The sequence below is a fragment of the Anser anser genome (genome assembly GCF_964211835.1).
Source record: "Anser anser genome assembly, chromosome: 1".
Classification (NCBI taxonomy): Eukaryota; Metazoa; Chordata; class Aves; order Anseriformes; family Anatidae; genus Anser; species Anser anser.
The window spans coordinates 140,050,089-140,075,896 of record NC_139720.1 but is presented as its reverse complement, the minus strand read 5'-3'; the positions used below and the strand labels follow the sequence as shown (position 1 = coordinate 140,075,896).

The 25,808-nt window shown below is 37.3% G+C and overlaps 1 protein-coding gene across 4 annotated transcripts in view; it reads left to right on the top strand.

The window, feature by feature from the left end:
• The window catches only part of GABRG3 (gamma-aminobutyric acid type A receptor subunit gamma3), a 334,861-nt gene that overhangs the window by 282,884 nt on the left and 26,169 nt on the right, over window positions 1-25,808 (top strand). For 3 of the 4 annotated variants that reach the window (XM_083824312.1, XM_083824313.1, XM_083824311.1), the window contains one exon: window positions 1,123-1,260. In XM_083824312.1, coding sequence (XP_083680438.1) covers window positions 1,123-1,260 — 138 coding nt within the window. Of the gene's footprint in view, window positions 1-1,122; window positions 1,261-1,920; window positions 3,903-25,808 lie in introns of those variants that run through there. The other variant, XM_083824314.1, reaches the window with a different exon arrangement.

Below are 25,808 nucleotides of genomic sequence, written 5' to 3'. Positions count from 1 at the left end.
CTATGAAAAGGGATAAATAAGGTCATGTACACTTTATAACAATGCCCCAGTGGGATGGAACTTTAAACAAGATGACAAAATCACATATAGGAACACATCAAAGAAGTAGCACCATGACGACAGAAGCTGTTTTGCAACATAAATATCAAAACCTATTAGTATCTGATGGGAAAAAAATACTGATGAGATAGGTATATTAACTGCCTATTGTTGTTGTTAGGTTTTTAATTTGTTTTGTAATCTACACCTACTATATTAATTATTAGATGAATAGGAATGCATTGGATTATGCATTAGAGAACAATCTAGTCTTAACTGTTGTGAGCATGTTGTTGTTTTCTAGATGGTCTATTATTATGATTAGGGCTGGTTGAAAATTTTCTGTTGGACTCCTATTGGAAAATGCCAGTCTTACAAAAAAGGGAAATTAAATATTGGCATGAGAATTAATTCTGTTTTCTAAGCTCTAAATTGATAAAGGAAGACTTTCAGAAGTTATTTCAGCCGTGTAGATCAGGTGATGCCTTGTTAAATACCGTGGCCTTTAGAAGTAAGATGATGGCATAATCACTTTAAAAATCCCAGGCTAATTAAAAAATTCACAAGTTTTTGCATTGTTTTGAGCTCATTTCGGAAGTACAGTAGCACACATACCATTAGAACTATTATCACATTTAAAACAATCTGTCATTTTCAATTGTTTACATCTTCACCACCACCATTTATTTATTTTTTCCTTCTATTAGTTTGCACAAGTTATTCAGAATATATGTAAAGCAGTATATTTAATGTGTCTGGATGTGTGGACTTCAAATTAGTATAATCAATGGCATCCCTGAAGAAATCTACTTCTGATAGAACAAATCAGATTTTTTTTCCATTGGGAAAAAAATCACAACAACAACAACAACAACAACAAAAACGATCATGGAGAATCATAATGTGCCTCGAATTACAGCTCTATTTTTGTGTGCCATATTACTCTTTTGTTGAATACTGCCACCAAAATCACTGACTAAGCATCAGATCAGAAACTGAGTTGTTCTCAGATATCAGACAGATACTTTTATACATCACCCTTTGTATGAAATAATATGTATATAAGTATTTATTTATTTTTAGATGGCTATCCTAAAGAAGAAATGATTTACAGATGGAGAAAAAACTCAGTGGAGGCTGCTGACCAGAAGTCTTGGAGACTCTATCAGTTTGACTTTATGGGTCTCAGAAATACTTCAGAAATTGTGAAAACTTCTGCAGGTAAGAATGACACAAATGGCAGTGCTTATTTTAGAAAACTAAATATTTCAAAATATTTATTCCAAGTTTGCTTTCATTCAAATGTAAGTTGATTGTCATAGAATCATAGAATCATAGAACATCCTGAGTTGGAAGGGACCCTTAAGGATCATCAAGTCCAACTCTTGACACCACACAGGTCTACCCAAAAGTTCAGACCATGTGACTAAGTGCACAGTCCAATCTCTTCATGTGTATCAATGTTCACATAAGACCTCTAAAGTGAAGACTTTAAAACTGTTGGCTTTGGTTAACTTCCTTTTTTTTGGTTAACTTCATTTTCTTTTTCTTTATTCTTTATGTAATTTCACAAACTGAAGAATAAATGATACCTTGGCATGGCTGTTTGTTATATACTTAAAGTTTTATATTATTCTCAGTTAAGTTTATTTAAGCCATTCCTGCATTGAGACACACGTCTTCACCATAAATTAAAGATTTTAAGCACAATGGTAGGGTTAGTGATGCTAGATACTTTCTTGAGTAGTTAATCATTTAGCCATAGGCTTAGTATTTTTCTTGATATTTCAAAGGCACTCTATTTCTCTCTATTAACCTTTGTTAATGACCTTACTGACTGATTGTAATTAAAATCTAATAATGCCTCTTTTATTTCTTCAGAAATCTTACTCTTTCTTATAAAAACAGCAACACGGCTAAAAAGATGTTTAGATAGCACATGTTAGTTGAGCTGGATAAGTTCTTATGAAATTCAAACACCATCGAAACTTTATGCATGATTGAAGTAAGCTTCATGATTACTCTGATTCTGTAGTAAGCTCCACGGTTATCATTTGGTAAGTCTTCTCTCAGCCAGAGACCTATTAGAAGTAACCACCTGCTTAACTGATAGTAAATTTTTGAAAATCCAATTATTATTATTATTTTATATTTAAGCAGTGTTATGTTACAATTTGGGAAACACTGTGAACAATTCATAAAAATGATTAACCTCTGAAATTACTGCTGTTGGGTGATTGCCTACCAACTGACATTATTAATGTATCCTCAGGACTAGATAGCAACTTTTATTTATTTATTTATTTATTTTAATGAAACATCACTAAAGCTTTATCAAATATTTTGTGTCGGTAGTTTAGCAGATCAAAATGTTGCAAGCATGTAAAAGTTTTTTATGTTATGGATACAAATCCTTGAAGTCTGTTTCTTAGGAATGCAAATTTCTCAGGTGAGTTATCCATAAATTGAACCAGGAGCTGGTGGATAACAATAAAGTACAAAATAACAACTCATTAAAGGATCTATATGTAGAATCATATAGTCATTGAGGTTGGAAAAGACCTTTGAGGTCATCAAGTCCAATTATCAGCCTGACCTACTAAGTCCCATCACTAAACCATGTCTCAGTGCCACTAAGGCAGGCACGTCAATTAATGCCGCAGCATGCAGGTCATTGGAAGGAATAGTAGGAATGGGAAAGTCCTGTTTTTCCTGCTTTGCTCACACCTGGAGCAGTCATCTTGAGTTTGAGTGAAGAATAGCTAAACACACATGCAAGAATTACACAGCTGGCCATATTAAGATGTTGATAGTGTCTTGGTAAACAACTAGGCCTGTCAACCTCTTGCTTTGCACAGGACAAAACCACTTTTAGGTTCATATTCAAGTGAGTAAATAGTTAACACGGAACGAAGAAAAATGTATTTTCTATGTTCTTTTTGAGGCCCTCAGCAACCTAGGGCCCGGAGTATGGAAAATTAACTGGTACATTGGGAAATCATGAGCATGCCTTATGCTATAATGCAAGGATTCCTAAAAGGAGGGTGGGGCACAAAGCCCACCTGGGACTGTGGAATATGTCTCAGAGGCAAAATTTAAGATATTTCTGTGACTACCTGCAGTGAGCACAGAAGTGTATGCATAACAGGGGGTCTGTGTTGGGGCTGCCCCTACAGTAATGTGGACATAGGTGCCCCCTCGGTTTTGAGCTGCTCCCTGGAGATGCCACTTCCCATGGACTAGCCTCTGGGAGCCTGTAGATGTCCTACCAGTCACCATCCTTTTGCAGTGCGGAGACAAGAAAAGCAGCATTATTTAGAGTGCAACTCAGGAAATTGTTCAGGCTTATGAGATGGAGTTGGGAAAAGGAAAGCAGGCAGAATACCAACAGCAGCTTCCTGACAATGAGAGCTACTAAACTGTCATCTGCTCCTCCTCAGGGAAATTACGGAAACTACTATTATACAGGACAAAGTAGACCAGACAAAGTATGAGAAAACGTACTGCAGGCAATAGTCCTCCACAGTCCTCCACTAACAGAAGATGGATTCAAAAGCCTAATATCTTTTTTTGCTTCTAACTTACATCCTTCTGCTGTTTTATGACACTATTACTTCTCAGTAAAGTGTGTGTTCATCTATAATATGGGAGCTGCCACAGCGTTACCTACCTGTGTCCAGTTCAGATGTACTTTTTTAGCTCCTTTTCAGCAGAGTTACAGTGATAATGAAGACAGGTCACACTGACCACATGGCAACATGTTGCTTTTCTTCCAGTATTTGTATAAGCCAGTTCATTTTCCCCAAATGACTAGATTTCGTACTCAGCAGAGTTCTGCTAGTTGATATTATTTGTCTTCTTCCCCGCCCACCCCCCCCCCCTTTTTTTTTTTCCCCAAACATTTAAATAACCCTTATGTTAATCTGGCAATTTTGGAGTTATACAGGTAGGAAGCCAGCTGTAACAAAGACTATGTCTGAAAACTAAGCAAGATGAGAAATGCTGTCATAATGCTGTCATATTCTACCTTGTGCCAGCAATGAGTTAAAGCATTAACATAGTGGTGTGCTTTACACTTGCAAGAAGACTGTCCTTTCTTATAATAACTCGTCAGCCAGGAAAAGTTTTCATGGCCATCTGGAAAAGGTACTCATCTTTTTTCTTGAGGATGATTTTGAATTTCATGCCAAGATACACACATAACCTGATTAATACCTACTGCATCTGATGAACACATGGAATACACAGCAGAGCTCACTGTGCTGGTGCTGTCACCATGCACCTTTACACCTTAAGCAAGCTCTCACTGTTAGGTGATGTCAAACTAATTCACAAGTATGGGAGAATTCCCCTGTTGCCATCTGGCAAGATACTCATATACTATAGCAAGAATAATTCTCATGCTACAATGTCAAATAAGGTTTATAAAGATAATTAAAGTAGAGGGAATACTAAACCACCTGGCACTGAGCTGTGAAAAAAAAAGAAAAAAAACAAAAAAAGGAACTGCATATAAGGAGAAAAACGTGAAATTTTAAACTTGCAAATCATCCAATGGAAGGGTGATCAAGAAAACCAGACAGAGAGAGAGAGAGAGAGTCATAATTTAGAGACATCACTGTGTGTTCACAGTAAATTATAGAGTCACAGAATGGTTTGGGTTGAAAGGCGCCTTAAAGATCATCTAACTCCAACCCCCCTGCCATGGGCAGGGACACCTTCCACTATTTCAGGTTGCCCAAAGCTCCATCCAACCTGGCTTTGAACAATTCCAGGCAGGGGGTATCCACAGCTTCTCTGGGCAACCTGTTCCAGTGCTTCACCACTCTCTGAGTAAAAAATTTCTTCCTAATATCTAATCTAAACCTATCCTCTTTTAGTTTAAAACCATTAGCCCTTGTCTTACCACTACATGCTTTGACAGAATCCCTCCCAGGCTTTCCTGTAGTACCCTTTAGGGACTAGAAGGCCACTATAAGGTCTCCCTGGATCCTTCTTTTCTCCAAGCTGAACAACGCCAACCCTCTCAGCCTGTGTTTAAACAAGAGAGGTGCTGCAGCTCTCTGATCTTTCTCATGGCCTCATTCTAATACATCCATATCCTTCTTGTGCTGGGGGCCCCAGACCTGAACACAGCACTCCAGGTAGGGTCTCATGAGAGCAGAGGGGGAGAATCACCTCCCTTGATCTTCTGGCCACACTTCTTTTGTTGCACCTCAGGGAATGGTTGGCTTTCTGGGCAGCAAATGCATACTGTTGGCTCATATAGATGTGTTCATCCACCAGTACCCCATGGTCCTTCTCCACAGGACAATTCTGTGTCCAGTCAACACCCAGCCTGTATTCTTGTTTCTGATTGACCCAGCCCAGGTGCAGGACCTTGCACTTGGTCTCTAATTTTCACTCATAAGCTCTCAACCTGTGTGTTGCTGTTCTTCAAAGACAGCTCCATGCAGTCAATCCCATTTTTTCTTTTCTTTTCTTTTTTTTTTTTTTTCATAGAGGGCAACTCCTTCACCTTTCCTTCTTCACTTTTCCTCCTGAATAGTTTATAGCCATCAATTGCAGCACTCCAGTTGTGTGATTTGTCCCACCAAGTTCCAATCAAATCAGTTTTCCAGCTGGGCAGTGGCTACTAGCTCCTCCTGTTTGTTACACTTGCTGTGAGTGGTTGTATAGAGGCACTTAATCTGGACCAACTGTCCATCCTTTTTGACCAAGCCTTTTTTGGACAGCTGAAGGACATTCCTCACTCCTCTGATAGGTGCACTCTTCCACCCTATTGCTCACAAACATGTGAGTATCCTGGTTTAGGGCCCAGTCACCCATGTTTGTTAGTTTAGGGCCTAATTCACTAAGGCAGCCAGCCTGCCAGAGAAGATTTTCTTTCCTATTCTAGATAGCTGGGCCCCATCTCTCCCCAGTAACCTGTATTCATCAAAACACCTTCCATGACTGCAAAAGTCAAAGCCTTGTTGATGACAATAGCTGGGTAGCCAGGTGTTAAACAGCAGGTTTTCCAGTCCCAGTCTTTCCAGGTGGGAGGTAGGGGGGGAGGGAGGAAAACAAAACCCCTGTCCTCCACCTTACACCCCCCTGAATCATGAGGAGTCCACAAGTAAATCTCATGGAGTGAGCTGTAGCTTATGCTTTTCTGCTCCTGCTTCCCACACACCCCCTCCCAAGGGAAAGCATATTCATTCTTTTTAAACCACTCAATTTTTTACACTGCTAGATAAACACAAAGACCTTGTAGCTACTGAATCGGATTTTCATTTACGTGAAAACTTCTTGGCAGCATGTAAGTTCTATTTATGTTTTTCCTCAGATGCCTTTAGCTTGAGAGATTCTTGCAGTCCAAAGAAGCCTTTACATAAATAAGTTCAAGCTAATTCATCAGAAATAGAAAACACTATAAAAGTTCCCTGTTTTAAACCCTTAATAGCTGATTGTTACAAATGAAATACGGGGAATCAAAGTATTACTTCATATATTCTAAATAACCCCAAGCAATACCTATACCCAATAAATAGCCATAACTGCTGTCATAAAAAGATACACCTTTGCATACAACAGGTGGGTGATGATTAGTGGAGCCTTCTTGTCATACAACTTCTAATTTGTGTTTTATATTTTGAAATTGCTGTTTCAGCAAGAACCTCAGCTTACGCAATGCTCTCAGCCCTACGTCACAGGGCTGCAAAGCAAGGTCAGTATTTGTTTTCACACATTCAGGTAAAGCTCTGTGGGATAATGTTAGTAACAACACATTTTAAAGTACACACTGTTGAAGGAGACATTCAATGGCAAGTAAAAAGCTATCTTAGAATAAGAAAGAAAGCACTGCTTGTATTTTAAGAATATGCAAAGAAATAGCTTTTAGCAGGAGAAGGGAGGAATAAGCATGATTTTATAAGAAGGTCAAATTTCACTGGGGGAGCCCCCATCAGGTCAAGGGGTGGGGCAGGTGGATACAGGCATTAGCTGATGCTCCTTGACTTTTTCACAAGAGTAACACATTCCCAGAGATTTATCCACAGGAAGAGATGCTCAGGTGCCTAACTCTTGAGTTAGGTGAGCAAAGAACAGCTGGCTTTAGAAACCATTTCAAACATGAGAAGAGCCAAGCAGTCCCATGGCATTAGGGGGTTCAGCCAGCAGTCTAACCATCACCCCATAGGTCTGTGTTGGTGAGGCAGGACCACCACCCAACCTGGATATCAGGTTGACAAAGCAAGGCCAGGGTCAGCAGTAAGCAGCTGAGCCCCTCACCATGGGGAAGGGGTTGCAAGGGAGATGGCATAGAAAGATGGTCACAGGCTGATTGGAGCAATTGAAGACTGTTGGCTCACTCACAACAGTAAGCAAGAAAAGATGCACTAGGTGCCATAACTGATGAATATGGGTGAGTCTGTGCATGCTTGTTTTTAATGAACAACCTCTCCTGTACTGGCTAACTAATCTGAGGATATTTACTTAATGAATATTCATGAAGCTCTTTTGTTTTTTAAACATCATCAACTTTTTTTAATGTCCTACTGAGCCCTGATGGCCAGAGAGTGCTTGTCATTGGTGTATTCTTCTCAAGACAAATGCGTATTTGTAGTTTTTGTGTTTGTTTTTTTTTTTCCTTTCTTAAATACCAAATTTGTTGGGATTCACCTCAGCCAGCCATGCTGCACAGGCTGTTGTTAGTTATATGGCATTCAGAAGAAGACAAGTGGAGAAACAAATGCTCCATACCATTTGAAAATAGTGCCCTTTGTTTACTTACATGGCTTTGCAGGAGCTTGGCCTCCTTTTGCCAGGGTATTGCATAATCTCAAATGCTCTGATGGTTAGGGTTTGGTTTCAAGCCCACAACAAACATCTACTCTGGGTTCTCATTATTCCAGATAGCATCCCCTCCTCTTCAAAATAGTGTTCCCTCCTCTCCCCATCCCATCTTGCTTGACTAATGTAAGTGCAGAAGTGGAGAAAGTTAATTGGACTTTTTGTTTTTTTTTTAAGTCTGAATGTATGAGTGCAGTTGCAGCTGGATTCCAGGAGCTCTGAACCTGCTTTCCCCTGGTGCCAGACAAAACTTCTGTCTGTCAGGCATCTGTGTGTGGAAAGAGTTAATCACACCTCCACAAAGAGATAAAACAGTGAATGCTTTTGTTGGGAGAATTATTTGTTGCTCTGCTCTCCAGCTGTTCAGTCCTGTTGGTCCCCTGGCATTTTGAGACTTCAGGTATTCATTCTCACAGTTCTGGGGACTTCCTTTATGTCAGGTAGGTGTAATGATATTCATAGCTCTCCTTGGGCTCTTGAAATTTGGAGTCTGAATTTTAGACCTTGCAAATCTACAATAATGAACTGGACAGGCTGCACCGATGGGCTGAGGTCAACTGCATGAAGTTCAACAAGGCCAAGTGCCGGGTCCTGCATCTGGGGCGTAACAACCCCAAGCAGCGCTACAGGCTGGGAGATGAGTGGTTGGAAAGCTGCCTGGCAGAGAAGGACCTGGGAATACTGGTTGATAGGCAGCTGAATATGAGCCAGCAGTGTGCTCGGGTGGCCAAGAAAGCCAACAGCATCCTGGCTTGCATAAGAAGCAGTGTGGCCAGCAGGTCTAGGGAGGTGATTGTCCCCCTGTACTCGGCTCTGGTGAGGCCGCACCTCGAGTACTGTGTTCAGTTTTGGGCCCCTCGCTACAAGAAGGACATGGAGGTGCCTGAGAGAGTCCAGAGAAGGGCAACGAAGCTGGTGAGGGGTCTGGAGAACAAGTCTTACGAGGAGCGGCTGAGGGAGCTGGGGTTGTTTAGCCTCGAGAAGAGGAGGCTCAGGGGAGACCTCATCGCTCTCTATAGGTACCTTAAAGGAGGCTGTAGAGAGGTGGGGGTTGGTCTATTCTCCCACATGCCTGGTGACAGGACGAGGGGGAATGGGCTAAAGTTGTGCCAGGGGAGGTTTAGGTTGGATGTTAGGAAGAACTTCTTTACTGAAAGGGTTGTTAGACATTGGAATAGGCTGCCCAGGGAGGTGGTTGAGTCGCCATCCCTGGAGGTCTTTAAAAGACGTTTAGATGTAGCCCTTAGTGATATGGTTTAGTGTAGGACTTATTAGTGTTAGGTCAGAGGTTGGACTAGATGATCTTGGAGGTCTCTTCCAACCTAGATGATTCTGTGATTCTGTGATTTTTTTCCCAAGGTTCATTAAATCAGATTTGGGCTTTCAAAAATCTATGTCTGTCATTTAGACTCATACCTTCTTAAGAAGTTAGGATTCAAACTAAAATCCTGTGTTGATTCTTGAAGCTGAATATAAGTTTTTTTAATAGTTGTGTACTATAATCTGGCTGGGATGGAGTTAACTTTCCCTGCAGCAGCCCATACAGAGCTGTGCTCTGCACGTGTAGCTAGAACAGCCCTGGTATCACTCCAGTGTTGTGTCTATTGCTGAGCAGTGCTGGCACCACATCAGGACTCCCTCCAAGACCCCAGAGCCAGCAGGCTGGGGGTGGGCAAGAGGTGGGGAGGCGACATCACCAGGGCAGCTGATTCAAAGGGATACTCCTCACCTTGTGGTGTCACACTCAGCAATAAAAGGTGGGAAAGGGGGGCTCTAGTTATGTATTGAGGCCCCACTTCCCAGGATATGGCCAAACATTGCTTGTTGATGGGAAGTAGAGAGTAATTTTTATTTCTCTATATCTGTGCTTCTGCACAGCCTTTGATTTTTTTTTCCTCTTCCTTTTCCCTTTAATTAAATTATCCTTATCTCAACCTGTAAGGCTTTTTTTTTTCCTTTTTTTTTTTTCCTTTTTTTTTTTTTTTCTTTCCAGCATAGTTTCTTCTCCCCCTTTCCTGAGGAGGGTGGGTGAGAGAGCGGTTGTGGTGGAGTTCAGCTGCCCAGCTGGGTAAAACTGCCACAAGGCGATAGAACCATAAGGAGAGAACTGATGCCTTAGGTGTCACACTTCAACAAACTCTGCTGCCCCCATCTCTGTATCATACTCCCCTCTGTTTTCTCACCTTTCTCACCTTATCTACACAAGCACACACATACAGACTCAGACTTGCACATCTTCTGTCCTCATGGGCCCTCATCTGCAGCAGCCCCAGCATTGCCAACTGGCAGGTATCAGGAACACACCCTTTGAAGACCTTGTCCAACTCTCCAGCTCCAGCACCAAAGATATCTCTGCTTGCTTCCTTCACACAGAAGTGCACACCATCCTGGCATTTGCAACTTAGTTTTCTTTCATTTTTTCTGTCTTTTCTGCAGTTTTCTCCTCAGGTTTGTCTTTAATGAAATTCATCAAACCCAGAACTTGCCACTGTAATTGTCTCTGGAATGAGGGTATATTGTTAAGACTTCTTTTCTGACAGTAAATACCAACTCATGAGAAAACAGAAAACTAGTCTCTGATTACAAGAAGATTTAGCAATAATGTTTTCTTTGATTTTTTTTTTTAATCTCTGATACAATATTTGCAATAAATCAAATTCCAGTTTAGCAGAGAGAATCAACAGTGGCTATATTGACTTTTAAAAGATATTCACATGTCAAATGGTAATCAATCAGCATGAATATTTTGAAAAAACCATAGTTTTTCTAAGTGAAATTTCAACTTTTTTTTCTTTTTTTTTTACAACAATTTGTCTTGCACTTGTACACTTTGTATGATAGATTCTGATAAGCTTGTCATTAGCCACTGAGGTTGGAAACGTAACAATTAAATGAATGAGTACTAACAATACTTCTATTCCAGTAAAGTGTTTTTCTTTGTTGATTATGAGTTTGACTTACACTTATGAGAATCAAAACTTTTACATCACCCTGCAAATCCAACAGTTGCCCTTCTTATTATAAAAATGTCTCATGTAAGATAGCTATTGAAGAGAGTGATTGACAACCTGATCCATAGCCTACTAAGGTTAATGGAACTTTTAACTGTTGCTGGCCTGGGATAAGGCCCTGAAATGCAGAAGCCTGAAATTAGCTATTTAATGTACAGTTCTCTCTAAGTAATTGTTCAGTCACTTGCGACTAAGAAAGCTCAGCTTAACAATGAGGGAATGGATAACCTGCTCTAGAAACACCTTCCTTCTATTTATGAATAATACAAATGATTATTAGAAATGGTCAAGTGGATTTTATTCTCCATATGTTATGATTGGCAGAACTGCAGGTATAACTGATTTCATTCTTATTCTTTGTCTTGTGGAGACAATTTTGTAGTGTCCCTTGTATAGGCCTTTATTGCTGCAAATGTGGGAGAGAGATTAAAAAATAAAGAAATTTTACTTCATGGTAAAAGCAAAAGATAAAAGCAGACAGTGGAAGTCTCAAAGGCAGGTCTTCACCTGCATTTTCTTCTTCAGGGAAAATTTCAGCAGGAAGCTATTTTTCCCTTAAAAATCTCCCGTTGTACTTGTTAAGGATCTCAAAATGTCTTTTAAAAAGATTTTCACATTGCATGGAAAATAAATAAATAAATAAGCAAAAATACAGCCTTTTCCCATTAGCTTTTTTTTTTTTTTTTTTAGAGTTTTTACCTGATAATTCCGTATTTGGAAGTTTCATGTCTGTATAGCTTTAGGATGTTCTTGAATTAATTACTCTTCCATCAGTAATGTTGTATTTGTTGCTCCTCTGGCTTTTATTCCTACTTCTGTGTCATTACACTGCTGTTTTGGTGATTTAGGGTTGGCTCAGTCAAAAATTTTGTATTAATTCAAACTGTGAAGGTTTGGTCTTTGCCCAAGGTTACTACAATGTTATCTAAAAGTCTTTCAAAAGCAGCAATTGGACTTAATTTAGAGCTCATAGTATTGCACAGGATGTTATATATTTTACTCACTGCTGAATCTGAGATCTTAATGAGAATTTTAAGATACAAAATTGGATGACTATTCACATGTAGCAGAAAGGTGGAAGTGGCTTTTTAGATTTTAATTTACCATACATTAGAAAAAGTGTGTCACATACTAGTTAAATGCTAGCACGGTCTCTCTAAATTTAACATTTACTCTTTCACATCAGGTCATGTTTCAAGATTCCTACCATGTGGTAATTTGTAGGTCTTTGCCTCTAGGACCCTTTCCTGCAGCTAATATTCACAACATTTGTACCTTGTTCCTAATAACAACTCCATTTCAATCAACACCTTCTGTGAGGTAGTTACATTGGCAAGAACCAAAATCTGTTCTATGAACAGTTGCTGGATGATGGATTTATCCCAATGTACATCTTTCCATTACCTGCCGTAGAGGCTGGCAAGTAGGAGCTACGATGTCAGATAGCTCAGGAAATAGTACAGGACAGGAATAAGTGTTTAGGAAGTTTTCAAACCTTCCTATTCAACAACAGTATTGATATGGGACAACACGCCTCAGCATTCCTGAAATGTGAGGAAGCCTATCCTGACCAGGGCTACCACAGCATCCCACTGCAAACCAGAAGCAAGAACCCTTGCCGCTTGTGCCAAGTTTGGCAGTGACAAAATCTGAGCTGGTGTCAGCCAGGATTCATTGTGGTGTTTACAAAAGAAACTTAGCAGAAGATACCAAAATAGCTTATCATCCATTATGTCAGAGAAACAATCTTAGTCATCTTGAGACAAACTGAAGGTGTGGACCTGTTTCATTATTTCACAAGAAGAAAATACATAATCCCAAGTGTGGATAGGTAGGTGGCATCAAGCCAAGGATCTCAAAACACTCAAGTGACTCCTACTATGTTCTCCCAATGTCTCTGCTTCTGAGCAGATGAATCCTCCTGAATACATTTCCTTTTTGAATCAGCCTTGCAAGTTGAGTCCATTTAGTCTTTTTATACCTTGTCACACTAAACATTGGTAGAACAATATCGTTGGACAATATCCTTATATAGTGGACAATAGCCTTATATAGAAAAATTCTGTATGATAGTGAGGCATTTTCTTGTCAGTCTTTTTTTCAGACCTTTCCCCATTCTTCAGAACATTATCATCTTGTGTTTATCCCTACTGGAGAGGAAAATCAAAATTGTCTTTCTGATTTGACCTCTGAAGACTGGCATTTGGAAAACTTTCAGTTATGTTCCCCCCCAGTGTGAAGGCTTCACAAATTCATCTACTTTTTCTTTCTTTAACAGAAACAGTCCACAGCTACATTTGTGGTACTTGTTTTAAGTACTCTTAGTTCCGGGAAGTTCCCTTCAGTTTATTCAGTTTTTTCAAGCCTGCCTTGAACCTGGGGAACACAATCCCCACTCCCCCACACACACCCCAAGAACAAAACAATGTACAGTTTTGTACATAAGGAGAATAATGTATTTTTAATTAAGTATAAAATAAAGATTTTCATCTGAGAAGTACAGAACCACCGCCTACATTCTAATTCAATTCACTATCAAACTTAATTGCAGGCCTCCTACAAGTAGGAGCAGTTAGAGTGAAAAAACATCTAAGGAGTTTTCTGCTCTTCATGTTCACAGCTTCAGGCATGTCTTTTGCATACCATAAACAGTGTGCCAAATTATTCCTTCAGTACTATTGGTTCAAAACATAAATTTTCTTAGAATAGTGATGTAGAAGAATCATAGAAGAATTATAAAGCAGCTCACAGAGAAAAAAAGAATATACATTTTATACATCGTTCACTAGATGGAGGCTGCTAAAAGCATGTAAGGATGTTAAAAATGCTTTGAATTTCCTATACATCTTCATGCAGTAGTTGCATACTTGTCAAAATGATGAATAATTTTAGGCAAAGCTGAAGCCAAACTTCTGGATCATAGTTTTAATCTGTGTCTTGGTCCACTCTTGTTTGAATTCCTCTCCATCTAGTCTTTTTTCTTTTTTCTTTTTTCTTTTTCTTTTTTTTCTCTTTTTCTTTTTCTTTTTAATAACAATACCTCCCAGGAAACAAATATTGTTAAACATATGTCTACTAATACGAAATACTGGTACAAATGTCTTTTGTATTAATTCAAATTTACAGACTCCAAATCCAAGCTGTTTATTTTATCCTTATTCTTAAGTTCTTCCTCTGAGATAAAGCATGTCTGTTTGTTTTTCTAAATGATTCCTTTAAAAAGAGGAAACCTTGGTAAATGGTGCCTGTGTTAACATGATAGAAAAATAGAAGCACATTTAAATGTGAAGAATAATTTGTTGTAGCTTCTTCTTATTTATGTGAATAGATAGATTAATTCTTGAGGCCATGTCTGGAAGAGCACTTCTGTGAAAACTGAGTCCTTGAGTAGATCTGAACAGTGCCTGCAAGTATCTCCCCAGAAGACTCTGAACTTCAGGTCACTCCTGGCTTTACACATCTGGAATTAATTAATCTCTCTCAAGCTGTCTCCAGGCTGTGTCAACCCATGGCACAGGCCTCATCAGAAGCTTTCAAGGAACCATCTTGGGCTCTCTTTTCCGCTTGAAGTCACCAGAAACATTGAAGCAGAGAGGCTGCATAGTGCAGTGGGACTACCCCATCTGCAACAAAGAGCATCCCTGAAGAGTACTCTCAATACTGGGCTGATGAAATTCCCCTCCATCAGCCTCAGGGAACCCTAGCAAGGGTGCAGAGCTGACTTTTAGCTTCCTTGACCATCAGTTAAAGTAGCTGACAGCTGCTTTGGTGTTGCCACTCTACTCTGTAGCTACAGTTTTAGAAACTTTGGATTTAGTCATATCATCTGAGATAACAGAAGTCCCTTTTGCTCAGTTGTAGGCTCATAACTCATTTCAGGCTAAGGCCTGTTATACAAGATGCTTAATCCCATTCTTTAACATCATACATTTAAAAATCAGATCCATGGTGAGATTTACAGAAAAAAAAAAAAGGATTACAGGATGATAATAAATACCCAATCTTCCAGAAATAGAGGATTTCTTTAAACATAATGAAATGTTTTTCCATTGTCACAACCTTAAAATAAAACTGCATTTTATGCAGGTTTAATTCCTTTGTGCAAAACCTAAAATCCCACCACCACCACCACCAAAAACAAATACAATAAATAATGTCTTAGGACAGGAGAACTCCTGAGAAGTTCAGAAATTATAGCAAACAATACATTTTTCATTGCTCCTGTTTTCTGTAACTTCTGAATTTCTCAGATATTGGGCTGCCAGTAGGCCCCCTTTATGCCATATACTTGAAACAATTTCTAAAAATATGAGTACCACTGGCAATTATTCTGCACCTGCTTCTCAGTCCTCCTGAGGAAAGAGGAAATTACTACCATAGTTTCATCTGAGCTTAAACCAAGAAAAACATCCCAATACAGTTTCAAACATGCTAATACCTTATTAAGCATTGCATTATAAGGTAACTTCTGCCTAACAAAACTCCTGGAGATAAACCTTTATTGCAAGTCCATGAATTCAAAAATAAATGCACACTTCCTCCACTGCTTCCCAAAGTGTTTAACAAACTGGCAATAAATAAATAAATAAATAATAATTAAAAAAAAAGAAAAAAAAAGAAAAAGAAAAATAGATCTTAAGTGCTGCACCTTACAGAAGTAATAACTTCTTGAAGAATATTGTAAATGAGACTTTGCTTAGTCAAAGTCAAAGACAATCAAAAGCCAATGTTCCCATTGCTCTGAAAAAAAATAAAATACAAAATAAAAAGAGAATGAGAGAGAGAGAGAGAGAATTTTGAAGCCACAAATTTCTTAAGGTAATTCCGCTTTGACAGTAAGATTTTTGTAAAATTCTATCAATAGTATTTAAAGTATTTTTTAATTATTGATGCTGGCTCACCAAAATAAATAAATAAATAAATAAAAAGGGAAGACATAAAATGAATTGATTGCTTACTGTAAGCTTCAAGCTGATATAAGGTAGATGATGTAAAATGCCATTATCGCTTTTAGCATTTCTTCAGAAAGCTAATCTGAAATACAGCAATGATGAGGTAACTTTAACATTACGCTTTTCAGAAAGGTCTTCATCTTATATTATTTCATTTGAATTTCTGTAAGTAAAGAAGGCCATAAGTCATTTCAGAGCAGAATTGAATAAGAAAAGAATAATGTTGAAGATTTTTCCTTTGCATTCATGGTTTTGATTCATGTAATTCATAAATCTTTTTGCACATTAACACATGAGTTTGCCATTTTTTTGTTACTTCCTATTTGCTTTGTTCTTAAAGTCATTTGTTATTCTCCGATTTAGGAAAGCTGTCTTCCAGTTAAGGCACAGATAATTAAATTTTGGTCTACAAATCATTAATTTTTTTTTAACAACAGTAGAGTTAAATTATTAGTTGAAGCTATTCAGCAAATACTAAACAAATAACAACAAATCCATTTGGCAATAGTCAAGGTGAATTTGAGAATGATATGTTAACCAAAAAGGAGATGAGATCTTCTTTAGCCTATCACATTTAATTATAATCTTAAAATTTTAATAATAGGATGTGGTTCTGCAAAAGTGTAGTTTATGACTCCATGTATTGGATGAAAAACACCACAGACACATTGTAAATAGTACAGATCACTAATAATTTCTCTATGACAGTTCAGGTGTGGTCAAAAATGCTGGTTTTTCTCTGCGTTGACCAATTTTATGCCAGTTCCACACTCAGCTTTCCAAACCTACCCTTCAGGTCTCTTTGCTTGCTTTTTTTTCTCCTTCCCACTTCTTTATCATTTTCGCCCTGTTCCCCACCACGTCATATTACCAGACATCCTGTTACCAACACTGGATATTTAGATCACTTTCTATCAAAAAGAAAAAAGGAAACATATTTTTAACTGGTTACTTAAGTGAACTTTTAAAGATTTTCCTCCCTCCTCTACTTTCCCTCTCATTATTATTATTATTATTATTATTATTATTATTATTATTATTATTATTAATGGTCTTTTGTCATTTGCAGCTTTTCACACTTCAAAATCAATTTGGTAAACTACTTAAGAGGTAGATTTTCTTTTACTTTGCTTAAAATCAGGAAAATGGGAAGAAAGAGATGTGGTAGAGGACTGCTTCTCTCTTCCCTTGAACCTTGTGCAGAAACTTTTGCTTATTTAACAGAAATGTAAAAATAACAACCAATCACAATGCAGTATTTAAAATATTTTTATCTAGGTTTGCATGACTTCATAAAAAGCCAAGAGAACAGGGTTTCAGCCTCAGTATTTTTACTATATGTAATTTAAGGATACTTGTTTTCTACTATAAAACTATAAATGTGTTTATACCATTTTTTCACTACAAAAAAATGAGTGTACAATGATTTGCAGTATTGGAGACAGAAGAAAATGGAAAAGAGGGAAGATTTATTTGTTTCACTGCAGTACAGAAAATTTGAGATTTGCATCTAGTACCACTTAAATATGCTTAAGTAAAAGCACAAAAATAAAAATTAAAATTAAAAGAACCAACCAAAGAACCAACTGAGCAACAACAACGACTAAAAAAAAAACTCTTTATAACTATGTCTGTGGAATTAAATATGTGCTTTTTTCACTGATGAAAGAAAACAGTTTTCTACCTCTGCAACTCCATGTAAATGCAGCCTCAAGCATTAGTATTACAGGATCTATGATGATTTCTAGCTTTGATTTTCCTATTCAGAGTTTTTACTAAGTTGACAACCTTAGCATTAATAATGAAAAGTGGCAGTGTTGTTAATCAAACATGTTCAACCAAACAAATATAATTAAAGCCTGATATAATCTTATTCTGCAAATACTTAAGCACCTGGAAATATTTTCATGAAACATTGACTTAATGGTAAACGAAGTGTCTACAAGATGTTTAGCCCTCCACTCACTTTTTCTTGAAATATGTTATCCAACAGTGTAAATAATAAATTTGCATACCCTGATGTTTCTAGGATGATGGTCCAGTCTTCTGTCTGTCCATTAAGTATCTAACTTTTCAACAGTTTTGGTCTGTGGAGTGTTCTGTTGAATGCTTAGTTGCTTCTTGTTCAAAGCACAAGAGCAACTAAAGAAATTGTGCTTCCAAAATAGTAAGTAAATGAATAAATAAATAAATACTTGAAATAATACAAAATTGTTAAAATAAATGTATATGAAAGTAAATCAATTTGAGGAAGACGGCTAGTAAAGTTTAAAATGTCTTCACTCTGCCTATGTAAAGTCACCCTGTGAATTAAGGCATGCCAGGAAGATCTTGTACTTTAGTGTTAATAAATCCAGTCAGCTTTCCAGTGAAATCCCTCACCTTGTTCTGTTTGAAGTTTGTGGGCCCAGTCCAGGCTCCCTCCAGTCAGAAGATCACACTGAAGGACAAACATAAAAATGTCCTCTATATCCAGGAGGAAATGAATCTTCTCCTCCAGTTTTATCCAAACTTAATAAACCTGAAAGCATGCCTCATTTGGTGATTTTGCCGCATTGCTTTTTACAGGTCATTAATGAATTAATTAAACAATCTTAAAAGATATGGGGCTAGGACTGGTTGGACAAGGTCACTAACACCCAGGGAGAACCAAAGTGTGAAAGGTAGGAGCAAGAGGAGAGGAGGAAAATGGAAAACAGAGAAGGCTGGACAAGAAAACTGTCATGTTATGGGAAATGCAGCAGTGCAATGTTGGAAAGACTGGGGCTTAGGGCAGGGATTAGGAGGCTGGGAGTGGGACAAGAAGCTATGACCTGATATTGGAGCTGTTTGCATAAACTGACTAGAAAGTCAGAGCTCTGAGTGAGAAAAGGCTTTGGAAAGTGGCAGAATATATTAACCACTATGAAAATACTACATTGCTGTTCAAACCCTGGGAGTCCAAGACACTCAGATATATCTAATTCTCTGCTATCAACAAAATGTCTGGTGTAATATTTTATCCGTTTCTAGCATTGTGTTCTAAGAGGTCAAAGCCAGTAGTGGTCCAAGGGAACTTGGAAGTGGACAGATTCAATACAAGCCATTGAATCTAGCAAAACTTTGGATGAAAATCAAGAAAGGAGGCTTCTTGTTTTATCACAAACAAACAAACAACTGCCTAAATGCAACAACCACAAAGCTTTGACCATTTCAGCTTTTGTCATTCACTGATATCAGTAGGGAACTGCCAAAAGGGTTTTATCCCCTGCTTACAGGGTTTCAGGCTTTGTAAGATTTGATAGGCTCCTGCAGGGAAAATCAAGGCAATCTGCATTAACAATGCACCACTCTGTACTGAAAGACACCTTGAAGAACACAGGGGAAAAAAAAGGAAGGTTTCAGCTCTTAAAATTGTATTCTGCTGTTTTTGACTTGAACCTGTTTAAAGAATTACCCTAGACAATCAATACAAGAGAGAACCTGAAGAGCCTCATTTAGCAGGACAGGCTAAAATGAATGGTAATTCTCCTCCAGAAAAGTCTTACAAGGGAAAAGATATACAGCTGACAACTGAAAACTGAACATACCAGATTTAGAGATTTAGATTTAGATTTAGATTTAGAGTTGTTCTTGTTTATATCCATCTAAGTCTTATTGTAGATATTAGAAATACTGTAGGTAGATTTAAAACTTCAGATCCTGGACTGCCTATCTGTGGAAAAGAATAATCGTGACTGACTTGATCTCCACTTTATCTTTTTTTTTTTTTCCCAATCTGAATTATTGTAGGGTTGTGTAGATACATTCAAGGATGTATTAGATACATAACTATGAATATCAGTAAGAATATCAGAATATCAGCTATGTGCTGAAGTTCATTATTGCAAGGTTGATGGGGTGTGACAGCAAGAGCAATATATATAACAAGTTTAACCAAATCCTGATCTTACCGCCACCTTCATATATTGTTGCAGTCCTAAAAGCTATCTTTTATGTCTATGTATTTTCACAGCTATAGAAATATATCAGAAACATTTTTATAATATTTTCTACTGCATTAAATTATCCAGGCCTTGATTAAAACCACTTAAAATTAATAATTCATGGATGGCATTATAAAAAACACCACAAGGATTGAAAGATATTTCTGAGAGCTCATGGGAAATAATTATGATTGCCATTTCTGATGGAGTTATCTTGCAAGAGTATAGGTCACTCTGGCTAGTATTTAGAAGTTATCAATTCTATTGGCTTCATCAAAAAATGTGTTTAATGATTATTCAAAAGAACAAATTCCATTTTCTGACGTTAAAATTAAATGTATGGGAAACTCTTAGAGTGCTAATCTCCAAAGTAATTCACAGAGTAAAAGAGAGTAAACTAGAGGAGAAAAACAGTGTGATATGTTGAAATGAGCTAAATTCCATATATCTCTTTGCTTAAAGTAAGAAAGGAATCGTATGAAGGAATTAGTGAAACAGAAATGAAGACTGCGTGAGGATAGGTATCTCCAGCTGAGATAAGCTAGGTAAATGAAGCTTGATTCAAGGAGAAATGAAAGGAGGAAGTGGTTAGAGATGTCATAAATTCATTTGAAGATGTCCTCAGAATAAAAGCAGATTTAGTTTTGTTTGGTTGTTTGTTGTTGTTGTTGTTGTTGTTGTTGTTGTACTACTGTTATGCAAATGTGCTGTTCTGAGAAGAGCCAAAGCAATTATTTTATGTTAGTAATTAATTACAATATCTACCAAAACCAGTTTAAATCAAACCAGGTTACAAATTGTACTAAGAACTCTTTAACCTTCTTAATTTAGGGTAATGTTTCTGAAAGTTTTGAAAGCAAAAGTCTTCAAGGCTGCAGCAGTTTGCCAAAATTCATTTCTGAATAGATTTTTACAGATGGCCCATGCATCCTTAAAATTGCAGAGAAATGCTGACCAAATGTAGCTACACATAAAACCAAACCAAACCAAAAACAAAACAAAAAACACAACTCAAGGCAGTGCTCATAGGTGATCTGTCATTTTCAGTTTGATATGTATCAGTACTGTTGTCCTTGTCCTAAAGAAACTCTTACCGATTAATGGAAAAGCAATCTACTTGCATCACATGTAATTCTTCAAGTCCTTCCAAGCACTTTGGTTTTAACAGTCACTCCTATTCATTTTCTGAGAACTTTAGGGGGTTGCATTCAGCATCTCATTAACATTTTATTTATGTACAAAGACACAAACTTTTCCATAACTGATTGGCAGTGCCATAGAAACCTGATTCCAGGGGCTAAACCATGTAATGGCTTAGCACAATAGCCTTTTACCTAAGTACGGCACAAGTCTGTTTATTCCCATTACTCCTATCACAAAATTACTGCATATTTGCAAAATTATTGGTAGTCAAGACTTGAATTATGTAGTCAAAAGCAAACAAACAAACAACAACAACAACAAAAACATAAAAAGTACATACACACAATCTTGTTCCTTCCCCAACTTTTTTGCTGAAGCACTTTTTATTGGAACAAGTGGACACAGCAATCTTTACTCCATGTTGACAGAAACTCTTGGAACACCTATTTAAACAATGCTGACCTCTACTCTGGGCTAATCTTGTGCCCTTCTGAAATATTGTGTAAATTGCACATCATCGAATGGTCAAAATCTAGCGTTCCGTAAGCAGGTGCTGTCAGCACGGACCCAGCCATGGCACTTGTTTAGAGCACCCTTCAAGGAAGATTCAAGGTCTGAACCTTCAGACTAGTCTTTTTCCTCAAGCCAGCTCTTCCAATCAGTTTGATGCTCACTAAGCATTAATGATCTTACTTAGACTTGTGACCAACCTGTGTAAATAAGGTACTTCATTCCCAAGTCTGTCTTGATGGTATTTAAAATCAGCACAGTTACTGAGAAAAATATGAAAACCTTGCTTACGTGTCTTTCCCAGAATTGACTCTTGCTCACATAGCTCTTAGACAAAGCAGGTCCCAAATGTGATATATGTGTTCTGTATGTGGTCAGGTTGCAAAGGTGTGTATCCTATTTAAATGGCGCCCTATGTATGAATTTCCCGAGTCTCCTTCTCACAAGGATGAATTATATCACCCAATCTGGTTATTTCTAACCTGTTACCATTTTGTGCATGCAGTATATATATTGTAGCATTCAGATTTGTCTGTGGAAGCAAAGCACAGGACAAAGATAATGCTGGCTGTTAAAAAAACAAACAAACAAAAAAAAAAAAACAACAGAAGCTTAAATTAAGATCGCCAAAGAAATTTTCTGGGTGCCCCTCTGGTACCAAATTAAACACCTAGTCTTTGAGTTCCTAAGTTCTTCAGAAATGTAAACATTGCTGTTCAGATTTAATTTGATTGAAATATAGAGAATGCTGTTCCCATGTTCTTCTCTTTCGACCACCAGTGCTGACAGATTGTGTTTGCTTACGTAAAACTAGTGTTCTTAGGACAAAAGGCTCAAAAGTGCCTATTGGTAAGTCTGTGGCATGAATATAGTCACAAGGGACCTTGTATGCTGCAGATGCCCAGTAGCAGTGGTCCCAAGTGACCCCACTGAGATTGGCAGTCCATCAGTATTACCAAGGCATTCATACAGCTTTAATGTGGGCTGGTGACAGAGCATACTGTACTTAGAGCTTCTTTCATGCTCATGCAATTTACCTTGTAAATACACGACATAAGTGACTTAGAAACCTGTACCTCATTGATTTTCAATAGAGTGAAATGCTTTTGAAAGTGTTACCACCAATATTTAGGCTGCATTCAGCAGAAGACATCCTCTGGGCGAGAGTTCACACCATTTTTTAATGAAATCAGGGCATGGTTACAATTCCTAGGTCTGCAAGGACCAGAGGTGAAGACTCTTCATGTAGAAAACAAGTGGTGCAACCAGATGTACAAAAAAATTACTAGCTGCCAGCTTCCAGTTATTCTGTTTCACAAGCGCAGCTCTTCAAATATCTAACTGAGCCCTTTTTCATGAATGAAACAGACTTGGCCCTTTCAATCAAATATGCATGAAATCTTAATGTTTTACAGACATTTGGGAAAAAATAACTTTTAAGTTACACTCTCTGCTGTTTGCTTCTATGTGAAGACTGGAGTGCCAACTACCACAACAGCAGAGTCTTTAAATAGTAAAAAAAAAAAAAAAAAAAAAAAGAAAGAATAAATAGATTCTTCCATGTTTAAACATTCTCAAATTGTCCTCCTCTTATAAGTAGTTGGCTGAAGTTGCTGAATTTTTGAGGACTTTTAATGTTACAATTAGTGTTCATCTCATGTATCTTTTAAATTGCACAGATCTGACACAGTTCTCAAACTTCATTTGAGTGGACCTTGTCTTTCATGTTGATTCATGTGTCAAAGTATAGCAGGCCATTCTACTCCCCCCAGAACTCATACATTTTTAGGTAATTTCATTGGTATTTGTTTTTGATGAAAACTGGAACCTGTAAAGTAATAGTTAAAGATATTATTCTGTGCTCTTCAAAAAGTTAGTATGGTTGAAAAATAAATCCATAGTTTGGTCTGGCTTCATTACACAGGATTCTTTTTGCTTGCCAAAAACTTATTAATTTCTGGCATCAGTGGATGTAGATATGTTCCTGCACTATAGCTGCTCCACTTTACGTTCCACCATGAACTATGAATGAAACATTATCCTAGCATCCCTGAACCACTTATTCTGCTCACCCCTTTCTTCAGAATTTTTTGAGTCCTTTCTTCTCTCTGCAGTTCTTCATGCTCACACTTCCTTTCCCATACATGGACGATGCAGAAAGACCTGCAGGCCTTTGGCCAGGAGTGAAGAGATTTATTAAAAGGTGTTACTGGAAGGTATTCAGGGTAAACAGCTCTAGTCTTCAATTTGCAACAAGGATAGCACTGGTAGTTTTTCTGACAGTATGTAATTTAAGAGGAGCCCCTTAAAAATTCAATACATATTATTCTTCCATAACTTAAATATTTCACACTGCAGAATATCAGATAAAGAGAATTCATCAATAAGTAAAAGCAATTCCTTAGAGAGAGCAAGCAATATCAACAGATGGGCTAAATCTCTGATTTTATGTCTTTAACAATTTTAAGCTAACATTATTGGCAAGTTAAAGCCAAGTTTATTGCCAGCTGAACTAAAAGAAGGAAATACTTCTAATGAAAACAAGTGAAAGTTTGTGAGTTTGCAGTACAGAAATGAAAAATATTACTCATAAATAGGGATGAACATATGAGAAGTAGTTGGATTTGGATGAGATTTAGGCTGGCTTTTTCATTCATCACAAAGGAAGTAGGAAGTACCAAACAGACTGACTAAATAATCCAGGAGCGCAGTACATTAAAACAAAAAGGGCTATTAGGAACAGGAAAGAGGGAGCTTTTAGTTAGCACGAAATTAATTTATTAACAGCACATTGCAACAAAGGCACTAGGGGTTATAAAGGAGAAAACATGAAATGAATACCAGAGGTATAAGCTAGGGAAATCAATAAAGGTAAGAGGGATTGCTTACTTATGAACATACATTTTAAAAGGTCATATCAATGAAATCTGCAGAGATGAAATAGTCACTGTTGGGAATGTAAGAAAGACTGATAATAATCCAGTAAGAAAGGCTTGAGTAGGCAAATAAAGAGCTAAAATAACTCTTAGACAATGCATTAACTTTTTCCAGCTATCAAATATCTTGGAAATAAATAATTAGGAATGCATATGTATCAATATTTTTCTTTATTCTACCAGATAAAAGAGCAAACAGAATGCAAGCTTCCATGGGCTACAGACTACCAAATAGCTCTGTAGAAAAACGTAACACATCTACCTACAACTTAAAGTGAAAAATAGCTGTGCATGACAGCTTTAATCTGAAAGACTACACCAGAAAACCCCTTCTGCAAACACTATTATCTGTTGGAATTTCTTGACATTGCCTTTTACAACTTCTTAGCTCAAAAACCATTGCCTCTAGCATGCAGAAATTCTGTGTGAGATAAAAAGTTAAAATGTAAAAGAAAAACTTAGTATTATAGGATTTTCGAATGAGAGTAATCACTTATTCTTTTCCATTTGCGGGAAATTGTGAATATATGTTACCAGCCACTTCCTCACCACAACTTCTTCATTAAGCCTTTATTTGATTAACATATCCTTTGGTAAATTGATAATAATTGTTTAAAGGTTTGACCAGGGATCACTACTGCCAATTTGTAACAAGTCTTCATGGAAATTTTGGTGGACTAAGGAGAAATAATACAGATTGGGTTTTATTTTACATTTTAAAAAAACTCAAAATAGACCAACCAAAGTAATTACAGGCCTTTTATCCTGGCATTGATCTCAATCAAAGTAGTGTGACATCTGATCCAGGAATGGATTAATACAAACATAGAGGATAATATAATTAACACCAATAAACATTGATTCATAGAAATTAGCTCCTGTCAAACTAACTCAATATCATCTTATGAGTTTATACATTTGTGCTGTTATAATGTACATTTTTAAGACATGTCACTTGATGCAATATGACATTTTGATTAACAAGCTACAGTGATAAGAAAATCATTGTTGCATATATGAAAGGATTAAATTTTGACTACCTGGTAATATTCAAGACAGCTTAAAAACTTTATTCATCAGGACCTTCTGTTCAGATGTTATGTTTTCTGGCTTGATGCTATTTAGTACTTTTTATTAATGACGGAAAAGCAAATGTAACATTAAAACTCATTAAGTTTATAGGTGACACAATGACTGAGGGAGTGGTCAATAATGAGAAGGACAAGTCAGGATGGAAAGATGTTCAGATAGTTTTGTCGCCTGAATTCAAGTCTAATAGGCATTTCAGTACTACTGGACATCTGTTTGGGATTGAAGCCCATTGATTTTGTTTTCCCAGAACTGGAGACCTGTCATTCTGAGTGCTGCAAGTCTAAAGGTTCTGGGATATTTCTTGTAAATTAATAATCAGTTTAAAAT